At 42.3% G+C, this 20267-nt stretch overlaps 1 protein-coding gene across 2 annotated transcripts in view; it reads left to right on the top strand.

Moving 5' to 3' along the window:
• The first annotated feature begins 252 nt into the window (after nt 1–252).
• The window catches only part of GLT8D2 (glycosyltransferase 8 domain containing 2), a 40012-nt gene continuing 19997 nt past the window's right edge, over nt 253–20267 (top strand). Inside the window, exons 1-2 of one of the 2 annotated variants that reach the window (XM_069490763.1) lie at nt 253–929; nt 19202–19248. In XM_069490763.1, coding sequence (XP_069346864.1) covers nt 19230–19248 — 19 coding nt within the window. In that variant the 5' untranslated portion in view covers nt 253–929; nt 19202–19229. Of the gene's footprint in view, nt 930–19201; nt 19249–20267 lie in introns of those variants that run through there. The other variant, XM_069490764.1, reaches the window with a different exon arrangement.

The raw sequence follows: 20267 nt of genomic DNA, 5'->3' as shown, positions 1-20267 counted from the left end.
CTAGAAAATTGAAAATAACAGTGCAGTTTGCATTGTATTTCTGTCTGAGAGCGCCACTGTAGAAGGAAACAGCGAGCAGGGGGAGTCCTCCTTATGGGAACTAGGAAGATGGGCCATTGCAGAAATGAATTCCAGATCCCAGGCACAGTGCTGGCACTACTTCTCAGGTTTCTGAGAATTCGTGGCAGAAATACGGAACAGCCCAGATTGCTGTGGAGGTCAGCTCCCTGCCTGACTCCTCCCTATGTTCAGGCACAAAACACTCCAGCTTGAAACTTTTGTCATTATCATTGCCTTGGTAGAATGAGACCGTGGTTGTTATCTGGGTTTTAATATGAGGGCAACAGCATTTTAATGACTACGGGATTTCGCAAACTAGTGGTCAGGAAGATTTTCAAATTCAGTGTGAATTTATTTTTCACTTCTGTTCTCTCAAAGTCTACCTTAGACCCAACGTGTGGTAGAAATTCCCCCTCTAAGCATTTGCTCTTCTCTGGTTTTGAATCCTTTCCTCCAGAACAGCCTTGTTTTCGAAACGCTTTGCGCGCAGACTGCTGGACCAGGCTGCGAGAGGAAGTTGGCGGATTCCAGCCGCCAGCCGAGCACATCTGGAAGTGGTTTGGGGCCCGCCTCGCTCTGCCAGCGCGACGCCTGGGTTCCCAGCTGCTTTGCGCAGCGGTGGAGGAAACCCGAGCGCTCCGCAGTCAACGCAGGCAAAGCGGGGTGTGGGTGGGGGAAGGAATATTCTTTTGGAAACGTAATATTGGCCTCGAGGCTCTCTCTCCAGCCCTCCGGGACTTCCAGTGGGATCTTAGAAGCAGCCGAAGCAGCGTGAGGGCAGCAGCCCAAGGCCGGCCGCGACTGGAGCGCTCTGCCCTGCAGCTCTTCTGGACGGAGGAGCCCAAAGCCCTACCCTCACCATTCACCAGGTAAATAGCGAAATTTACGAGCAGCCTGCAGTCTTTCCATCTGACTCTGGTCTGCCTGCAGCAGCCCTTTATTTTGCTACAGACCCAAGAAAGTAAATCAGAGGTGTCAGACTGTCGCGCACAAACTGCCCCAGTCCGCATTTGTAGCATTCCAGCGGAACCGTTTTCTTGCCATCTGCAACGAATCCAGCGTGCAAGGTTTTCACATCCTGGACTGCTTTTCCAGACCTGAGTTTATTCCGACTTCTCCCCGCGAAATAGTGTGATTTACTATTTGCATCAGATTTTAAGCATAGAAATCAGCAGTTAGGACGTGGCTAAAATGCTAGTGTTTTAATGCAGATATGTTCTGAGCCACAGATGATTTAATTGAGCTGTGATTCATGTTTTCAGAATCTGTCCTAGGAAGCTGTTCTAAGGGCCTCCCCACCTCACCCCCCGCCCCCCGCCCCCCAAGAACTGGCAGTTGTGGAAACCTATGTGAGGCTTATTGTAAATACAGTAGTCATAGTCCTCGGGTTGCAAAATGCTTTTTAACATTCAAAAAAAGTCTTATTTTCACTGTATGAGCCGAGTGTAATACACTGAATAAGGTTGATGTTGCGGCCCGATTAGAGAACGGGGGATGAACACATAAACATACCTACAGACACACAGAAATAAACACACGGACACACACAGACGGTAAAGACTGCAGTACAGTATGGAAAGCAGCAGTCGCTTTATTTTTATACAACTTTTGTCCAGCAGCTACTTCCTGGTATGTGACTCTCTTTAGAGCCCGGAGGCGACATGTTCCATTTCTTATGGAAATTGCTCAAGGGAAGGCAAAGGTTTGCATCTTAACCTTTGGACCTCATTACCCACGTGCAGGGCAATGAGACACACCTTGGCTATTTGCCACAGGAAACAGTTTGTCTATTTCAATAGGCCATTGACCTTTAGCTCCAAGAAGCATTCAGCAGTCAATGGGCCCTGTCTGGACCCACTGATTTCTGGCCTCAAGGAGCGGTCTGGACCCCATTGACCTTTGGACCCAAGAAGCACGTCCAGCTTCGCTGACTCTGAGCTCAAGCCAATTCTTGCTCAGGGACGATCCCTACAGTTGATATACCCTGATACATAACTTATGACTTAAGAAGGGATAGTTAACACAAGAGTGAAAAGAGAGAGAGAAAGAAAACATGATGGTATCTGAACATCTGGATGAGCTGTGGGAACACATGAGTCCTCTAGCTGTTTTGCCCTGTGCAGCCAAATATCCAAAGTGATATTGGTTGGTTGGTTTTTGTCTTTTCCTTTTTCTCCAGATGTTTTGGTGTTGCACTTCTGTACAATATCCTTTTGTATTACATAACGGAATTCTGGTTCTCCCTCTAACGCAGCTAGAAGTAGACTTATGCAATGTAGTAGTGAGTACATGGGCTCTGGGGTCAAGTTCGCTGGATTGAATCTATGTGCTGCCACTAAGAAGTGTTATAAGCTTGACTCTGAGTGAATTGCTTAACTTGCATGTACCTCTATTTCCTCATTTGCAATATGGGATTTAAGTGGCGTAATGTCTATAAAGGACATAATACAGGGTCTGCAAAGTGGTGAGACCTCAGGAAAGTTACTTTCTCTGTTGGTGCTGATGACGGCAGTGAGTGGACCACATGTCCTGCATTGGGCAACACCTCTGCATTGCTCCCTCCCACACTGGTCATCCAAGTGTCCCTCATATCCTCACATGTCATCTCTCTAGGGCCATGCTTTCTTCCTTCCTCCCTCTAAACATCTCTCTTTTCTGCCACTCTGGCTATCCTTATTTCTTCTTTGTTTTTCCTCTTTCCTTGTTAAGAGAAAGACATGTTCATTAAGCCACGGCCCTCATAATTTTCATTTCTAGTTCCCAAGGAACATGCTTCTAAATGCTTGTTTTATTTCAACATTTTCCAAAGAATGTTTTGAAGAACATAGTCCCATGGGAAAAAATATGCTGTGTGAACTATAACACCCTCTTAAAGATCTCAGGGGATAATAGCATTTTAAAGGTCCTGAGAAATCTCACAGTAGAGAACTCCTCCTAAGATTGTTTAACACAGTGGTTCCCAAACAGTTGATCCCTGAACCGTTTGTCACATAATGTCAATTAACATTTCTTGGCACACACTCTGGGATATCCTATTCTGACCACATTTGTTTTCATTTTGGTTCCTCTTATGGACGTGCTACTTTACACATCCCTGGAGAATATCCAAAGGGATGCTTTGTTTTTTCTTCCTTGTTAAGGACATAAGATTGATCACGTGTGCCTTATTGTTATATGGAAAATCTGGCCTAAAGTAGAGATCAGGAATCAGCAAACTTTTTCTGCAATGGGCCAGATAATAGGCCATACGATTTCTCTTGCAACTATTCGAGTGCACTGTTGTAATGTTTTGTTTTGTTTTTTTTCGTTTCTTTTTCTATTTCACCTCCAGTTTCATGCTGGAGTGCTGTTGTAATGTAAAACAGCCATAGACAAAACAAAAAATAAGTATGGCTATGTCCCAACAAAACTTTATTTACAAAAATTGATGAAAGGCAGGATATGACCCAGGGGCCATTGCTGACCCCCGGTCTAGAGCCTTTCTGTGAAAGAATGCCTCCTTCCAGTGTAGGAGAAAGCAAAACAAGTTCTTTACAAACCAAAGACTCCCTTGTCCTGCTTCTGTATTGTTATGGTCTGAATGTTTGCATACCCCCCAAAAATTCATATTGAAATTTGAAATTCTAATTCCCAAGGTGATGGTATTAGGAAGTGGGGCTTTGGAAGAGGTGATTTTAGATCATGAAGGTAGTGCCATCACTAATGGGATTAGGGCCCTTATAAAATAGGCCCAAGGGGGCTTGTTCACCCCTTCTACCATGTGAGGACATAACTAGAAGGTGCCGTCTATAAACCAGAAAGTGGGCCCTCACCAGACATTGAATTTACCAACACCTTGATCTTGGACTTCTCAGCTTACAGACCTATGAGAATGAAAAGCTTGCTGTTTAGAAGTCACCCAGTTAATGGTATTTTGTTGTAGCTGCTTGAATGGAGTACACCTGTCCTGTGAATTTTGGTGGATTTTTGAGTAAACCTTTCATGCTATATAGCAAAGAGTAAAAAGTAAAAAGGCAAGACATGTTTTGGTAGAGGCCAAACTCCTGAGTCCTGATTTTGTCCTTTCTCTTTGCTTCAGGTGAACAACCCCTTACTCTTGTCCTGTTCATGACTCTTTAGCTCACCTGGTGTGAGATGAAGTGCTCTATTAAACATGTTTTACGTGTGTGAGAATGTCAGGGTACAAGTCTTATGGAGTTAAGTTAAATCACAGAGCTTATGTCAGTTGCTTGACACAGGGATAGCAGTCACAGCAGTGGAAAGTGGTTGGCTCTAGTAACTAGTAAAGTGGTTAAGAATATGTACTCAGAGCCAGACTGCCTGGGTTTGAATCTTAGCTCTGCCACTCATTGGTCGTGTGACTGTTGACAGGTCTCTTAACCTTTGTAAGCCTCAGTTTCCTTGTCAGTGTTTTGGGGATAATAACCATGTAGGGTCATTGTGATAATAAAATGAATTAATATTTTCAAAGTTCTTAGAACAATGCCTGGCACCTAGAATTGTTATGTGAGTGTTATAATAATTATAGGTAATACTTGCATGGCAATTTCTATGTAATCTGCAGAATGATCCCATTTTTCAGATAGGATTTTGTAAATTACCCAACATTACACAGCTAATACATTGGGCAGAACCAGGATTCAAAGTCAGCTCTAATGACAAAGCCTATAATATTTCCACTAATGTACACAGCCTTTCATATTTAAGTCATTGAACAGTACCTTTTAGGATCTCCCCTTTTGTCTCCCCTCGTTTTTTTTTTTTTTTTTTTTTTTTAGTTTTTTTTTTTTTTTTTGAGACAGAGTCTTCCTCTGTTGCCTGGGTTAGAGTGTGGTGGCATCAGCCTAGCTCACAGAAACCTCAAACTCCTGGGCTTAAGTCATCCTCCTGCCTCAGCCTCCCGAGTAGCTGGGACTACAGGCGTGCACCACCACACCTGGCTACTTTTTCTATTTTGAGTAGTTCTGGCTAATTATTTCTATTTTTTTTTTTTTTAGTAGAGACAGGGTCTTGCTCTTGCTCAGGCCAATCTGGAACTCCTGACTTCAAGCAATCCTCCTGCCTCGGCCTCCCAGAGTCCTAGGATTACAAGCGTACCAGCCTATCTTCCCTTTAGATTCCCAGGCCATTTTCTATTACTGCATACCTGTACCCATGGCAGACATGATTAATCAATCATAGCACTCATCTTCCTTCCTTCCTTCCTTCCTTCCTTCTTTCTTTCTTTCCTTCCTTCTTTCTTTTTAACTGAATCTGGTGATAGCTTTAGCTTTCTTCTCAATTCAGCAGTCCTGAAAGCCCCTACCAACTGATCAGAGCTGGCATGTAAAATGAACTTAGGGGCTCTTATTTTTGGAGTATTTTTTCTGAAGAGCTCTTTCCATTTTTGCCTTTTCTTCTAAGGCAGAGCTAATCCCCTGAATCACTGCCAGGTCTCAAAACATTCTTTCCAAGTTTGGCCACAGGCCCAAACTCTTTGGCATCTGTTGAAACAGCTTCCCATGCAAGGTTTTCAGGGGCATATTTTTAAACTTGCTGGTCTCTTCTCAGGTCCAGACCAACTCTCTGAGCTCAGCTTTTCTTCCTAGTTGCAGGTCTACAGCCTCAGCCTTCCTCCCCCGCCCTCTGCTTTTTGAAGCTGCTGTTATCCAGTTTCTTGCCTGGGAAATTCCTCTTCCACCACTGGCATGCAGTGATTCCCAGCTCCACCTCTGTGCTATCCTGAGACAGTACTACAGCTCTTGCATGCTACCGGCTTAACTATTTATCACCACAGGAAAACCACAACACGGAAGTCACTCAGCCTAGGAAAGCTTACAAAGGTGCAAGGGGCACAGTTCTGGGGCTCCTTGTCATTATGGTAACAGAAAGGCTGATAAGAAGACCAGAGCCCTCTGCTTTTATTCATGGAATGGCACTACCATCACCAGCTCCCTTCCTTCTGGCTTCTTCCTCAGCGAAGGGTATGCTGACCACTTAGTCTCTGGGATTGAAGAGTAGAGCAACAAGAGCCCCTCCCTTTTCTTTCCCTCTCCTATTTCTCATTGATCCTACACACATTATTGAGTTCTCACCTTGGGGCAGGTGGAGGTGCGTAAGCCACAGTCCCTGTTCCTGATGGTCTCCTGGTCTAGTGGAGGAGACAGGCACACCACGATACTAGAAAACTGTGGTCTATGGCCATGCCACCTTGAACGCGCCAGATCTCGTCTGATCTCAGAAGCAAAGTAGGGTGGAGCCTGGTTAATACTTGGATGGGAGAAAACAGTTTACTGAGTGCAGGGATAAGAATGGACATCAGGGGAGAACCTAGGCAGGGTAATCAGGAGAGGCTTCCTGGAGGAGGTGGTGCCTCTTTAATGCACAAGTAACAGCTTCCTGGGGAAGAAGGAGAGGAAAGGGCATTCCAGGCAGAGGGGACTGCATGGCCAAAATCCAGAGGCAAGAAAAGCATAGACTTGGGTATGAAGGACAGTGGAAGGCTGGAGATTGACCATGAAGCAGTTCAGTATGGACAGGGGCATGGCTTGGAGGACCAATGGTCATCTTAAGAAGTTTAGACCTTCACCTTTAGGTAGTGGGATTCTAGTAAGGGACTTTAGGCAAGAAAGGGACACTCAGAGTTGTGTTTTAAATCATTTAATGCAATTCTACAAAACAAGTGGTGTATATTCTTCAAAAAAAATCAATATCTTGAAAAATAAAAAGGCAGAGGTTTGGGGTGGGCCTGGTCAAGAGCATAAAAGCCTAAAAATATAAAACCAAACTATAAAAGACAATACTGGAATAATAGGGGAAACTGGAATAATAGGGGAAACTTGAATATGGACTGCTCATTGGATGATGTTATTGATGTTATTTTTCTTAGGTGTGATAATGGCACTGTGGTTATATAGGAGGATGTCCTTGCTTTTAAGAGAGAGATGCTAAAATATTTAGGGGTGAAGTGTCACAATGTCTGCAACTTCAAAAAAGTATGCATATATGGAGAGCACTTATGCAAATATGGCAACGTGTTAGCAATTGATGAATCTGGTGAAGGGGATATTCTTTCAACTTCTCAGTAGATTTGAAATGTTTCAAGGAAAAGAGGAAAAGGAAAATTGAGCAAAAAATTAAGGTTACTCAACCTTATATGTGTTTCAAATTAACTTGATATAACTATTGAACAACAAAAAGAGCCACTATGGCAGTTATGCCAATGATGGATTGGGGAAAGGGGGGGGGAGGGGAGGGAGAAGGGGTGGGGGAAGGGGGCAAAAATTCCAGAGGCTGCAAGGCCAGGTGGGAGGTGTAATTAGTAGAACTCAGCGATTGGTTGAATGAGGAAGCAGAAGGGAGAAGTTGAAGAGGATGATCAGAGAACCCGGAGGAGGAGTTTCTGTAGGGGAGGTGCTGATTTTAGTTGTGAACATAGGAGGTTTGAGATACTTGTGCAGCATCCTAGAGGAGAAGGTTGTACGTTCATCCCTTCAGTCCATAAATATTTTTTGAGGGCTTATATTGCCAGGCACTTGTCTAGGGGCTGGGTATCTGGCAATGAACAAAACAGACAAAATGCCCTGCCTTCCTGGAGTTTATGATCTGTTATTCGGAGGGCAGGTGTAAGCCAGTGATAAGGCAGGCAGTGTGTTGACGATGGCGATTGCCGAGGAGAGGCCGTATGTGAATGGCTGGGGTTGGGCGCTTTTGACTAAGAGTCTGAGGGAAGCCAGGGGGCAAGCCACGTGGATATCCGCACAGAGCATTCCAGATGGAGGGAGCAGCACGTGGCAAGGCTCTGAGGCAGGAGTCTGTCTGGCAAGGAGGCCAGTGTGATCATGCGAGGTCATATGATTGGGCGCCATAGGGACTTCGGCTTTTACTCTGAGAGAGACAGGAAGGCCTTAGAGGGTTTTGAACACAGCACAATCTGACTCATATTTTAATAGGCTCACTCTGGCTGTTTTGTTGAAAATCAACTTAAGGGAGACAAAGGCAGAATAATAAGCCAAAGGAGCGTGGTGCCAGGGTGGAGGCATTGGAGGTGGTGAAAATTCTGGATATATTTTGAAAGCAGAACCGACAGGATTTGTTGTCAGTTCGTATGTGGGGAATGAGAACCAGAGAGGCATCAGGGATAACGCTAAGTTTATTTTTTGTTGGAACAGTTAGAAAAACGGAGTCATTTAACAAGGAAGATTATGGGAGGTATTTTGGGGGAATACCAGGAGCTCGGATTTGAACATGTGGATGCCTTCAAGTGGAGATGCCAAGTGGCCTGTGGGTTCAGGGGTCTGGAGTCCATGTAAGAGGCCTGGGCTGGAGACAGAAATTTGGGAGTTGTCAATATATAGATAGTATTTAAAGCCATGAGGCAGAATCAAGTCTAAGGAGGGAGTTTAGAGAGAAGAGAAGAAATGAGGGCCTGAGCGCTGAGGTGTTCCAACATTGAGAAGTTCTGGAGGTAGGAGCAGCCAGAGGGAGAGACTGGGTGAGCTGTCAGGCGGAGGAAAGGGGGGCAGGCGTGGAGTCCCCCGGCCACTATGGGAAGTGAGTGAGGGAGGAGAGAGTGGCCAGGTGGTCTGAGCCAGCCCCACACCTCGGCCCTGATTTCCTCATGTGCCAGAACCTTGTTAACCCAGAAGATTCTCTCCCAGACTCTGCTCCAGACATTCCAGTTTCTCTTGGCTCCAGGTCTCTGCCTCCTACTGTACACATTCTTAAGATGTCCACATCATTCCCTCAGCTCCCTGGCTCTTCATCCCTAACTTTCCTTATCGGTTTCTACGTCTTCACAACCTGGTCTGACCCCTCTGGCAACTCCACACAGTCAGCTTACTCACATCCAGGAGTTTGGTTCTGCAAACATTTCTTGAGCACCTACTTAATCTACTAGAGTGCTTTTGACCTTGAGTACCAGAAATAAATTTGCAGCAGCTTAAACACACACGGATTGATTTTTTCCCACATGACAAAAAGTCTGGAGGAGGTGGGTATTGATGGCATTGATTCAGCAGTTTGGTGACGTCAGGGCTGGCCATTCTGTGCAGCTCTTGACCTCTCCCTCATAGTCTCAAGGTGGCTGCCCAGCTCCAGCTATTATGACCCCATGCAAGGCAGGAAGGAGGAGGAGTTGTCACTTTATCCAGAAAGCAAAATCTTTCCCAGATGTCCCCAGCAGACTTTCACTTAGGTCTCTGAGCAGATCTGTATCACACGGCTACTACTAGCTGCAAAGGAGGTGGGTAAAGTCTATATTTACATTTTCCTGTCTGCCTTGCGGAAATGGGCAAGGGAAAAAGGACGGGAAGAGCTGTTGGATCAGCCAGCCATCCAGGCTGCCACAATACCAAGTGCCAAATATTTGCTAAGAACTGGAAATACAGAAATGATTAAGATGTAGTCCCTGTCCTCAAGGAGTTTGCCTTCTAATAAGGAAACACAAGCACAAATGAAGTATTTTGGTACAGTTTGATAGAGACCAGGGCCCTTCCCTGAGCCCCACAATCTGGGTCAGGTGCCCCTCATTGATGCTCAAACAGTACCCTGTGCTTACATCTTCCAAGACATCTAAGCACACTGCACTGTTGTTGCATATTTACCTGTGTCCTCCCCTCCCTTCCCCCAAATGTGGACTAACTGGGGACTTACAGTTGACTCTCTCTTGCCTGGTATATTAGTAGAGGCTCAGTAAAAGTTTGTTGAATGAATGAATGAAATGCCAACGGAGCCATCCTAATTACTTTCTTGTACTGAGTTGAGCCCTTATCCCCTCTTAGCATTTTTAACTAGTTACCTCCATATTTACATTCTAATAGCAACATTTCTAACTCCTTGCCAGGAAACAGTGCTGATTCGCCACTTTTGTATATTTAAAAAATAAAATATCTCCTCTCATATTCAATAAAAGAATTCTGCACTTCCAAATTTATAGCCAGTAAAGTTACAATACAGCATCTAAAAAGCTAAAAAGTACCCTGGGCTCTCAAGTCTCATAGTACTTGGAAAATGGATGCTTAGTTTTTCAGTCTGTTGTTTTTTTATTTCAAGGAGATGTATAGTTAATCTGACTCATTTGGAGTGAGTGAAATGTAGATCCTGTTCTCAAAGATAGCAATTGTACAGGCATAAATAATTTTCAAGGAAGCAATAATATTCTCATAAATATTTGTAAAATAATTAAAATGGTAGAAAGTGATTGCTAAGAACATTTTAATAGAATTTTAGTTCTTAAAATAAAGGTTTTTTTTGTTTTTTGTTTTCTTAAACTTTACTGAGGTATAACTGACAAATGAAATCTGCCAAGAGAGTATATCTTAAATATTCTCACCACACATACACACCACACGCACACAAAAGGTAACTATGTGAGGGTGATAGATCTGTTAATTAGCTTGTTGCGGTAATCATTTCATAATGTGTATATCAAAACGTCACATTGTATTCTTTGAACATATACAATTTTTAAAGTATACAATACATTATTATTTACCTGTACTATGCTGTACATTAGGTCTGCGGAACTTGCTGATTTTATAACTGCAAGTTTGTACCCTTGGACCAACATTTCCCCAGCCCCCGCCCATCCCATCCCTTGGAGCCACCCTTCTATTATGAGCTTGACTTTTTTACATTCCGTATATGACATCATGCAGTATTTGTCTTTCTATGCCTGGTTGATTTCATGTAGCATAATGTCCTACATTTTCACCCATGTTGTCACAAATGGCAGGATTTCCTTCTTTTTTAAGGCTGAACAATATTTCATTGTGTGTGTATGTCTTACTGCCGTGCATACTGTGAACAATGCTGCAGCGAACATGGGAGTGCAGTATCTCCTGGAGACACTGATTTTATTTCCTGTGTATGTATCCCCAGAAGTGAAATTGCTGGATCATATGGTGGCTGTATTTTTAATTTTTTGAAAAACCTCCCCACTGTTTTCCATAATGGCTGTACTAATTTACATTCCCATCAGCAACATACGTATAAGGGTTCCCTTTTCTCTATGACTGCCTTCAAATCATTTTAGCATTCATTGACCTGTTTTGCCTGAATTAGTTATTAACATAGTGGTTGCAAAATGGCATTACAGTCATTTTATAAGTGAGGATTCTTAAGTTTCCATATACAGTGGAGCTAGGATTTGAACCCAGGTATGTCTGATTCCAAAGCCCGTGTTCCAAGCAGTACTCCACGATGTTAGAAAAGGATTTCCACTAGATTCTGGTGCCTTGAGTCAGTTTTTATCTTTTCCCCATTTGGGATTTCTCTTGAAACCCAGAAAGTGCCACCAGCAGAGATGAAATGAAATTGTAAAGAGGGAGAGGAGGATGCAATTCAGGCATGCTGAATCTCTATGCAATTATTTAGATACACACACATATATTATACATATATGTTAATTAATTTATTTTTAAGCAGCCTTTCTTTTGGAACTACATGCTTCTCAAGGACTCCATTCTTGCCATGTGGCTTAGGATTTCCTACAACAATCTGCTTCAGAAACTTCCCTCCTTGGCTTACCACTGCTGTGCCTTGCCAATTAGATGAGCCATTATCAGTTTTCTGGAGCCTCTTGTTTCATCTTTAAGAGATTTCAGAGTTGGTAATGTGCTGGACAGGGAAAGAAGAGCCCCGTTTCAGATGAGTCTTACCATTTCCCTGCCTCTGGCATGGTCTCGCAGTTATAGTAACTTGAGCATGCAGGGGAGAGAAGATCAACCTGGCCTGTGAGCTTTGAAACTTCATCAACACACAGTGAGATCTGTCACCTGGAGCCCAACTCACCTAGTCCCTGGTGTAGCCACAACGGCCCTTTAAAAACTCCAAAATCTTGTGGTTAAAGGGCTTTCAGGAGCTCTGATTTCCAATCCCTGCTCCACCATTTATTAGCTATGTGATTTTGAGCCAATTACTAAAACAGAGATCTCTGAGCCACAATTTCCTCATTTGAAATGTGGAGATAGTAACATATCCACCTGAAAGCTATTGTGTAAGATTTAAAGGAGATGATGTACCTAAATGGCCAGCCTAGAGCTGGGTAAAAATTAACCTTTTAATATATGGTAGCTATTATTATTATCTGGCCCCTGCAGACTTCTCCCCGTTTATCCACACCATTCTGGCCACAGCAAACTTATTTGTAAGGACTCTTGTTTGCAAGAAACTGAACCTCATATCAAAGCAGTTCAAGGAAAAAAAGGAGATGTTATTGGCTTGAGTAACTGGAACACCCAGGGAGGGGCTGGCCTCAGGGACTCAAGCTCAGAGCTCAGCTTTCCTCTGGTCTTCACCTGTTTCTCTCCCCTGGTACCAGATGGCTTCCTTCACGGAAAGGGAGGAGGGACATATGGCCAAAGACCATTCTAGGCTTCCATCATCCCCAAAAGTTAGATAAATGCATATCACCTAAAATCGTAAATGGATTAAAAAATTACCTGAAATTCTATCTCAGAAGAATCCTAAATAAGGTGCTGTTTTGACCCAATTCTCTCCCAAATAGAGGGGAAGAGACGGGCTGCTGCAAATGCACTCAGAGCTTCTGGGTGTGTAGTCCATATCCTTGGAAAGGAAAAGGAATATTGTAGCAGGTTGTGTACAGTGCATTAAAGACTTGAATACAATCTCTGTTGAAGAGTTTTCCTAGATCACTGCCAACACATTCTCACTACACTTCGGTTCACTAAACCCTGGGGTACTATGATATCCTGCTTTTCTTGATTGCTTCCCGCTGGCTGTCTCTGTCGTGTTGCTAGTTTCTAAAGCTTATTGTTCCTGGTTTGCTGTCTGCAGCCTCCAGTCAAACTTGAAATTCAAAAGTTCCTTTGAAGGACCATAATTAAGAAGGATCGACTTAATTTCAAAGTAAACTTCGAATTTTCAAGACAAATTATTTTTTTATGGCAAATTAACTTTTTTTTTTTTTTTTTAAGATAAAGGAAATCAGTTTCCAGCTCATGGGGTGATTGGCAAATGTCACAAACAAGTGAATGAATATACAAATGTGGACAAAATTTAAGTTTACATTTTAGACCAAAATGAATTTTGTCATTTAGAATTTTTTCTTTTTTCTTTTCTTTTTTTTTTTCGGAGACAGGATCTCTTGCTTTGTTGCTCAGGCTAGAGTGCAGTGGCATCATCATAGCTCACTGCAACCTCAAACTCCTGGGCTCAAGGAATCCTGCCTCAGCTTCCCAAATAGCTGGGACTATAGGCACTCACAACAATGTCCAGCTAATTTCCTTCCTTTCTTTCTTTTCCTTCCTTTCCTTCCTTCTTTCTTTCTTTCTCTCTTTTCTTTCTATGAGGTCTTACTATGTTACTCAGGCTGTTCTCACACTAACTCCTGGCCTCAAGCCATCCTCCTGCCTCGGCCTCCCAAAGTGCTAGGATTATAGGTGTGAGCCACCATGCCCCGCCTCATTTAGAATTAATTATGGTTAAACTTTATTTTTTCACCATATCTGCCCTGCTATCCTTTGCTTCTCTTAATGCTCACTGCCTCTCCTAATGAAAATCGAAGGTATTGTCATAAGCATATAGATAGATATTAATAAATTATAAACTAGGAAAACCAGGTAGCAGAGTCATAACAAGTGTATTTTGAGTGCAGAGTTTGTTAGCTTTCTTGATTTAAGAGCACAAATAAAATACTTCAGAATATAGTGAAAAGATAGGATTTGAATATGGGAAAATGTTTGGTTGAAACTTTTTCATGAGGGATCAGCCCTTTTCTTGCCTCCTTGATCCTGGTATTACTCTGTGAAAACATTATTGAATATTTAGTTGATGATATAGCTCACTTTTTAACCACTGATGGCTACCCAGATCTACGTTCATTTTTGTAGAAAGTGTAGGAGAGAATCCCAAACCTGTGTTGCTCCCTCTTTCTCTTCTTTGGGATACTATTCATCCTCTGGATTCAAACTCCTTGCCAGATTCTAAGTCCTCTCTGGACACTCTGAAATTGGAACAAAATAGTAAAGAAAAAAAAAAATCAATTCCATGGAAATGACAGTCTTCAACAAATGGTCCTGGAACAACTGTATATCCATATGCTAAAAGATAAAGTTTAATCTATACATCATACCATATGCAAAAATTAATTCAAAATGTAAATGTAAAACTCAAAACTATAAAATTTTCAGAAGAAAACATAGGAGAAACTCATTGTGACTTTGAGTTAGGCCAAAAGTTCTTAGATATGACACCAAAAGCATGATCCATAAAAGAAAAAAATTGATGAATTTGACATAATCAAAATTAAAAACTTTTGCTTTGCAAAATTCTTTGTTAAGAGAATGAAAAGACAAGCCACATACTGGGGGAAAGCATTTGCAAATCACATATCCAACAAAGAACTTGTATCTAGAAGGTATAAATAGCTCTCAAAACTCAAAAATAAGAAAACAATAATCCTATAAAAATAGGCAAAAGATTTAAAAAGATACTTTACCATATATGGATGACAAACACGTAAAAAGATGTTCAACATGAGTAGTCATTAGGAAAATGCAAATTAAAATCACAATGCAATACACTTGTTAGAATAGCTAAAATCAAAAATACTGACAATGCCAAGTGCTGGCAGGAATGCAGAACAACTGGAACTCTCTTGCCTTGCTGGTAGGTTTGCAAGATGAAAATCTTATTTTTCCACTCAGGAAAACAGATTGACAGTTTCTTATAGAGTTAAACATATATCTACCAAATGACCTAGCAATGCTACTTTTGGATATTTTCCCTATATTCACACAAAAGCCTGTAAACAAGTGTTTACAGAAACATTATAATCACAGAACACTGAGAACAACCCAAATGTCCTTCAGTGGGTGAATGGATAAATAAATTGTAGTATATCTATGTAATGGAATACTATTCAGCAATAAAAAGGTACAAACTGTTGATTCAGGCAACAGCAAGCATGAATCTCAAATGCATCATGCTAAGTGAAAGAAGAGAGGCTCAAAAGATTACGTTCTGTATAATTTCATTTAATGACGTTCTGGAAAAAGCAAAACTGTAGAGACAGAGAACAGGTCAGTGGTTGCCCAGGGCTAGGTGTCGGGCAGGGTCTAACTCTTATACAAAAGGGCAGCACAAGGGAATTCTTTGAGACCGTTGAAATTGTTCTCTATCCCATTTACGGTGGTGGTTATAAGACTCTAAGCGAGTGTTAAAATTCATAAAACTATATAACCAAAAAGTAAATTCTAATATACATAAATTTTTAAAAACTTAAAAATCAGTAAGTCAAATCTGGAAGCTGACTTACTAATATGCTTTTAGTAAACGTGTCACAGGAAGGAAGTCTATTTAAAACAAAAATCAAATCAGGTATACGGAGTGTTTATCAGACAGCACCATTTATGTTTTCCTGAGTGAAGCATTCCTTCTAATTATGGAAGTTCACAGTAGAAAATCTGTGGAAATCCAGAAGTTCACAAAGAAATTACCTTGTCAGCATGTCTCAAATCCCTTGGCAGAAAAATAGTTCTCCTAGGCCAATTCTTTATTCTCTGAAGAAGCAGTTGGGCTCTTTTGTTAAAAGAAGTCATTCCTAGAATACATGTGGTTGATAGCCCTCTTAGAATTTGTCCTGAATTTGTCTCATGCGAAGCCAAGGACTTCATGTAAAAAATTTGGCCTGATAGAATATGAGAATGGTTGATGATATAACAGTTATGGCTCTTGTTGCTTACCAGAACATAATGCATCGTGTGTGTGTGTGTGTGTGTGTGTGTGTGTGTGTAGAATCTCTTGTACTTATTTGTTTGAATAGATAATACGTTTGCATGATTTGACGCTCTGTAGATGCCAGAACTGCTGTTTGTTTGTCAGAATACACCTGTGAATCTGTTCCAGCCGTTTATAGCTAGTACCCATTTGACTGACTGGCATCAAGGGCCATATTGGTTATTAAATATGTTCAATATAAGCCCAGTAAGAATATCGACTGAAAAGTCCCCACATTTCTGTGTCCTGGCCTCTCCCTTTATTTTCTGTAATCTTCAATACAGAGGCAGAAGGGCTTTTCAATATTGGGCTAGATGAAGTTGCAAGAAGATGGGTATTTTAATTACTTCAAATAGTACAGCAACGCAAAACGGGCACATCTTATCCCAGATCTATCTCAGCCTTCCCTTGAGGGCTCCCTTTCTTTCCATTTGTGTGCCCTATCCCTTGAAGTCAGTCTGCCCTCTCCTGACGTTTGCCTGGGACCAGTTTCTCATCCTGCAGTGCATGTCCCCTAGCAGAGGTCCCCAGAGTTTTTGGCACCAGGGACTGGTTTCATGGAAGACAGTTTTTCCATGGATGGGGCAATGCGGGGTGGCATGGCGCGGGGTGGGAAGGAGTGGCCGGGACGGAGCTCTGTAGTCGGTCCCTAGCAGACCATGACCCTATGCGTCCACGGGGCGGGGCGGGGGCGAGGGGGTGGGGACCGCAGCCCTAGAGTATCATTGTGGTGAGCCTGGGGCTACAAAAAGCCACAGGACGAATCTGGAAAATCTTCCCAGAGGAGCGGTTTTTCTAGAGGGTAAAACATTTAAAACATCACTCTTCTGTGGCATCTTAAACGCTGTATCAGTTGAGTCAACCCATCTCAGGAGTTCTAACCTTTAACCTGGAGTGCACAGACCCTCAAAGGTGCAAGGATAAATTTCAAAGGGTTCATGTTCATAGATAAGAAAAAATTACATCTTTATTTTCACTAACCTCTAATTGGAATTGAGTGTTCTCTTCTATTGTAATTGTAGACAACAGGGCCGGGCGTGGTGGCTCACGCCTGTAATCCTAGCACTCTGGGAGGCCGAGGTGGGTGGATCGTTTGAGCTCAGAAGTTCGAGACCAGCCTGAGCAAGAGCGAGACCCCCATCTCTACTAAAAAAATAGAAAGAAATTATATGGACAGCTAAAAATATATATATAGAAAAAATTAGCTGGGCATGGTGGTGCATGTCTGTAGTCCCAGCTACTCGGGAGGCTGAGACAGGAGGATCGCTTGAGCTCAGGAGTTTGAGGTTGCTGTGAGCTAGGCTGACGCCACGGCACTCATTCTAGCCTGGGCAACAGAGTGAGACTCTGTCTCAAAAAAAAAAAAAAAAAATTGTAGACAACAAACCACAGTAGTAACAGTCATAACTGCGCTTTCTATACCTTTGTTATAGTAGAAATCAGATATTTTCACATTACATTACAGTTATAGATATCTCACAATTTTTTAAGTTCATCACTACTTCAAATTACAGTATTTATTATACCTGCTAATAGGTCTTTTTACTTAATAAAGAAGTACTTATACTGCTATATCACAAATCTTTCCCAGCACCGCCCCCCTGCCCCCGCCCCAATATTCTGATGGCTTTCTTTTCCTTAAAATTCTGTCATTGGTTTTCTTTATAATACAATGTATTTTTTAAAAGCTTTTAAAAATATTATTCTGAGAAGGGGTCTGTGGGCTTTACCAGACTGCCAGGAGACTCAGGACACAAAAAAGGTTAAGACCCTTGCCATCTGCCATAGATATGGAGATTCATATATAATTGGTTTATGTTTCCCCCATCCCCAATGTCCCCTCAAAAATTCTGCAAATTCCTGATGGCTTACATTCTCACTTCCAGTGCCCTTGGAACTTTCTGTTTCAGTTGCATCTGGCCCCTGTCCTGCACGTCCAACATGGACACATGTCTGGGTCTATTGGGAAGAGCAGCATGGAGGTGGGCTGGGGGTTAGAAGGTGCAGAGCATGGCAGAGGACTGTGGACATCCCAGTTTTGAAAAGTCCCTAGGGCCCATCTGCCTGCTGTAGGGAAATAAGTTCTCTTGGACTCTTTCTTCTCCCCTAATAACATTTCTTTTCGGGGTGCAGCCAACCCCAGGATTCCCGTTCACCCTTCCTTTATTCACACCTGTTTATCTTTCTCCTGCTCTCACCCTGCCAACCCACCTCAGCACAAAAGACTTTGCTTTCATAACAAAGACAGTTTTCTCCCTGATGGGAACTCTGCCAGCAATTAAAGAAGGGATTCTTTTTCCACTACATTCTTGCAGAGTTCACATGAATTTGAAGGTAAAACAAGAAATTTAAAAGATATTTTGGGCTCAGTGTGGATGATGTTGAGTATTCACTCTCCTTTATCATCAGAATTTCCGTGGGAATGTTTGAAAAACAGAGCTTTAGGGCTTTAATGAAGTCAAAGACTGATGGAGCGGGTTAAATGGATTTTAAATAAAATCCAAACTTCTCTCCAGGCACTGTAGTATCAAGCCCTTTGGTTACCTCCCCAGCCTCTTTCGGCCCCAGTCTCTCCCTTGGCACACTATGTTCCAGCCACGTTGACCTTCTTGCTATTCCTAGAATACTCAGAGCTCTTTCTGGCCACAGGGCCTTTGCATTTGCTGTTCCGTCTGCATGGAGTGCTCCTCTGCATGTTCTCCACTTGATGGCTCCTGCTCTTCCTTCCCACCAAATGCCACCTCCTCCGTGAGGCTTTTCCTGGTTTCTCTTCCAAATGCACTCTCCACCTCATTAGTCTTTATCCCAACACCTCCATTGTTTCCTTCGTAACACTTACTATAATCTAATCATTTTATTTGTTATGTTTTGATATGTTTCCCCCACTGGTCTAAAAGCTCCAGGAGCATCAGGACCAGGGCTATTTTGTTCATGGTGCATCTCCAGTATGTAGCTCAGTGCTGGACTTTGAGTAGAATCTCAGTATATAAATACTGCCTGAATGAATGGAGTACGAAGTATGCCCTTCTGAGGGATTCCTGAAAATACAGAAGCTAGACAGCATCGGGGTTGATATCTCAGATCAAGGAGACCTTCTTGTGTGATTCTTTTTCCAGTTGGTGCCATCTGCTCTGCTCACCCAGAAGGCTGACAGAGCTCTTTTTGGAAAAGATTTAAAAAACCCTGAATACAAAAGATTAGCTCTTGGGGATGCTTAGTAAGGTTTGTTCAGCCAGAGGAATCACTTTTGAGGAGGTGGGCTATATTTATTTTGTTTCCAAAAGTTTAGATTTAGAGCAATAAAGAATGATCACACACTTCACGAGTATATCAGACTTTCAAAGAAGGCACAGTCCTTAACACTTTGGATGACTTTTGAATTGATTCTCTTTTAAACAAAATTTTATTCTTTAATCCACAGGTCACGGTTCTTTCCCACGTGAACACACATGGCTCTGTTACGAAAAAGTAAGGTTACAACTTTTGAAAATAATGATTATAAAAATAGATATTTGGGAGGACGGTTTTTTTGTTTGCTGTCAGTAAGAAATTTACTTGTTTTAAAAATTTAACAGGTTTATTTATAGTTGTTATAAAGTTGAACTGCTGCTAAAACTTGTTCACTGAAACATTTTGACTTGTATTAATGCTTCACATTCCGCATTTATATTAAAAATTCATACACAAGTGAAAATGGAAAAACTGCCAATACCTGATTTCTGTTCCCTGTTTTTTCTACTTTGCAATCATGTACTTAGGGCCGGGCGCGGTGGCTCACGCCTGTAATCCTAGCACTCTGGGAGGCCGAGGCGGGTGGATCGCTCAAGGTCAGGAGTTCGAGACCAGCCTGAGCAAGAGCGAGACCCCGTCTCTACTAAAAATAGAAAGAAATTATATGGACAACTAAAATATATATAGAAAAAATTAGCCGGGCATGGTGGCACATGCCTGTAGTCCCAGCTACTCGGGAGGCCGAGGCAGTAGGATTGCTTGAGCCCAGGAGTTTGAGGCTGCTGTGAGCTAGGCTGACGCCATGGCACTCACTCTAGCCCGGGCAACAAAGTGAGACTCTGTCTCAAAAAAAAAAAAAAAAAAAAAAAAAATCATGTACTTAGGTACCTTTTGACCCCATGGAGGAAAAAAAAATATCTAACGTCCAGAACTACCAATAACAAGAATAGAATTTTTTTTTTTTTTTGAGAATGAAATGTTTTCCCATCATGATGGATTCTTAAGCACGTTCTCCACGTATGCGGCGTGTTAGCTGGATGTCTTTTGGCTTGTTACCCATTTGGCATGGAGAGCACATAGATTGGTGTGTTCAGAAAGGCCAACCAGACAGGCCTCACTTGCCTCCTGCAAAGCACCAATAGCTGCGCTCTGGAAGCGCAGATCTGTTTTGACGTCCTGAGCAATTGCTGCACCAGATGCTGGAAAGGAAGTTTGCGAATCAGAAGTTCAGTGGATTCTGATAACGTCTAATTTCA

The sequence above is a fragment of the Eulemur rufifrons genome, chromosome 16, assembly GCF_041146395.1.
Source record: "Eulemur rufifrons isolate Redbay chromosome 16, OSU_ERuf_1, whole genome shotgun sequence".
NCBI lineage: Eukaryota > Metazoa > Chordata > Mammalia > Primates > Lemuridae > Eulemur > Eulemur rufifrons.
Note: the sequence above shows the minus strand (reverse complement) of the source record. Positions and strands in the feature narration are given on the sequence as shown.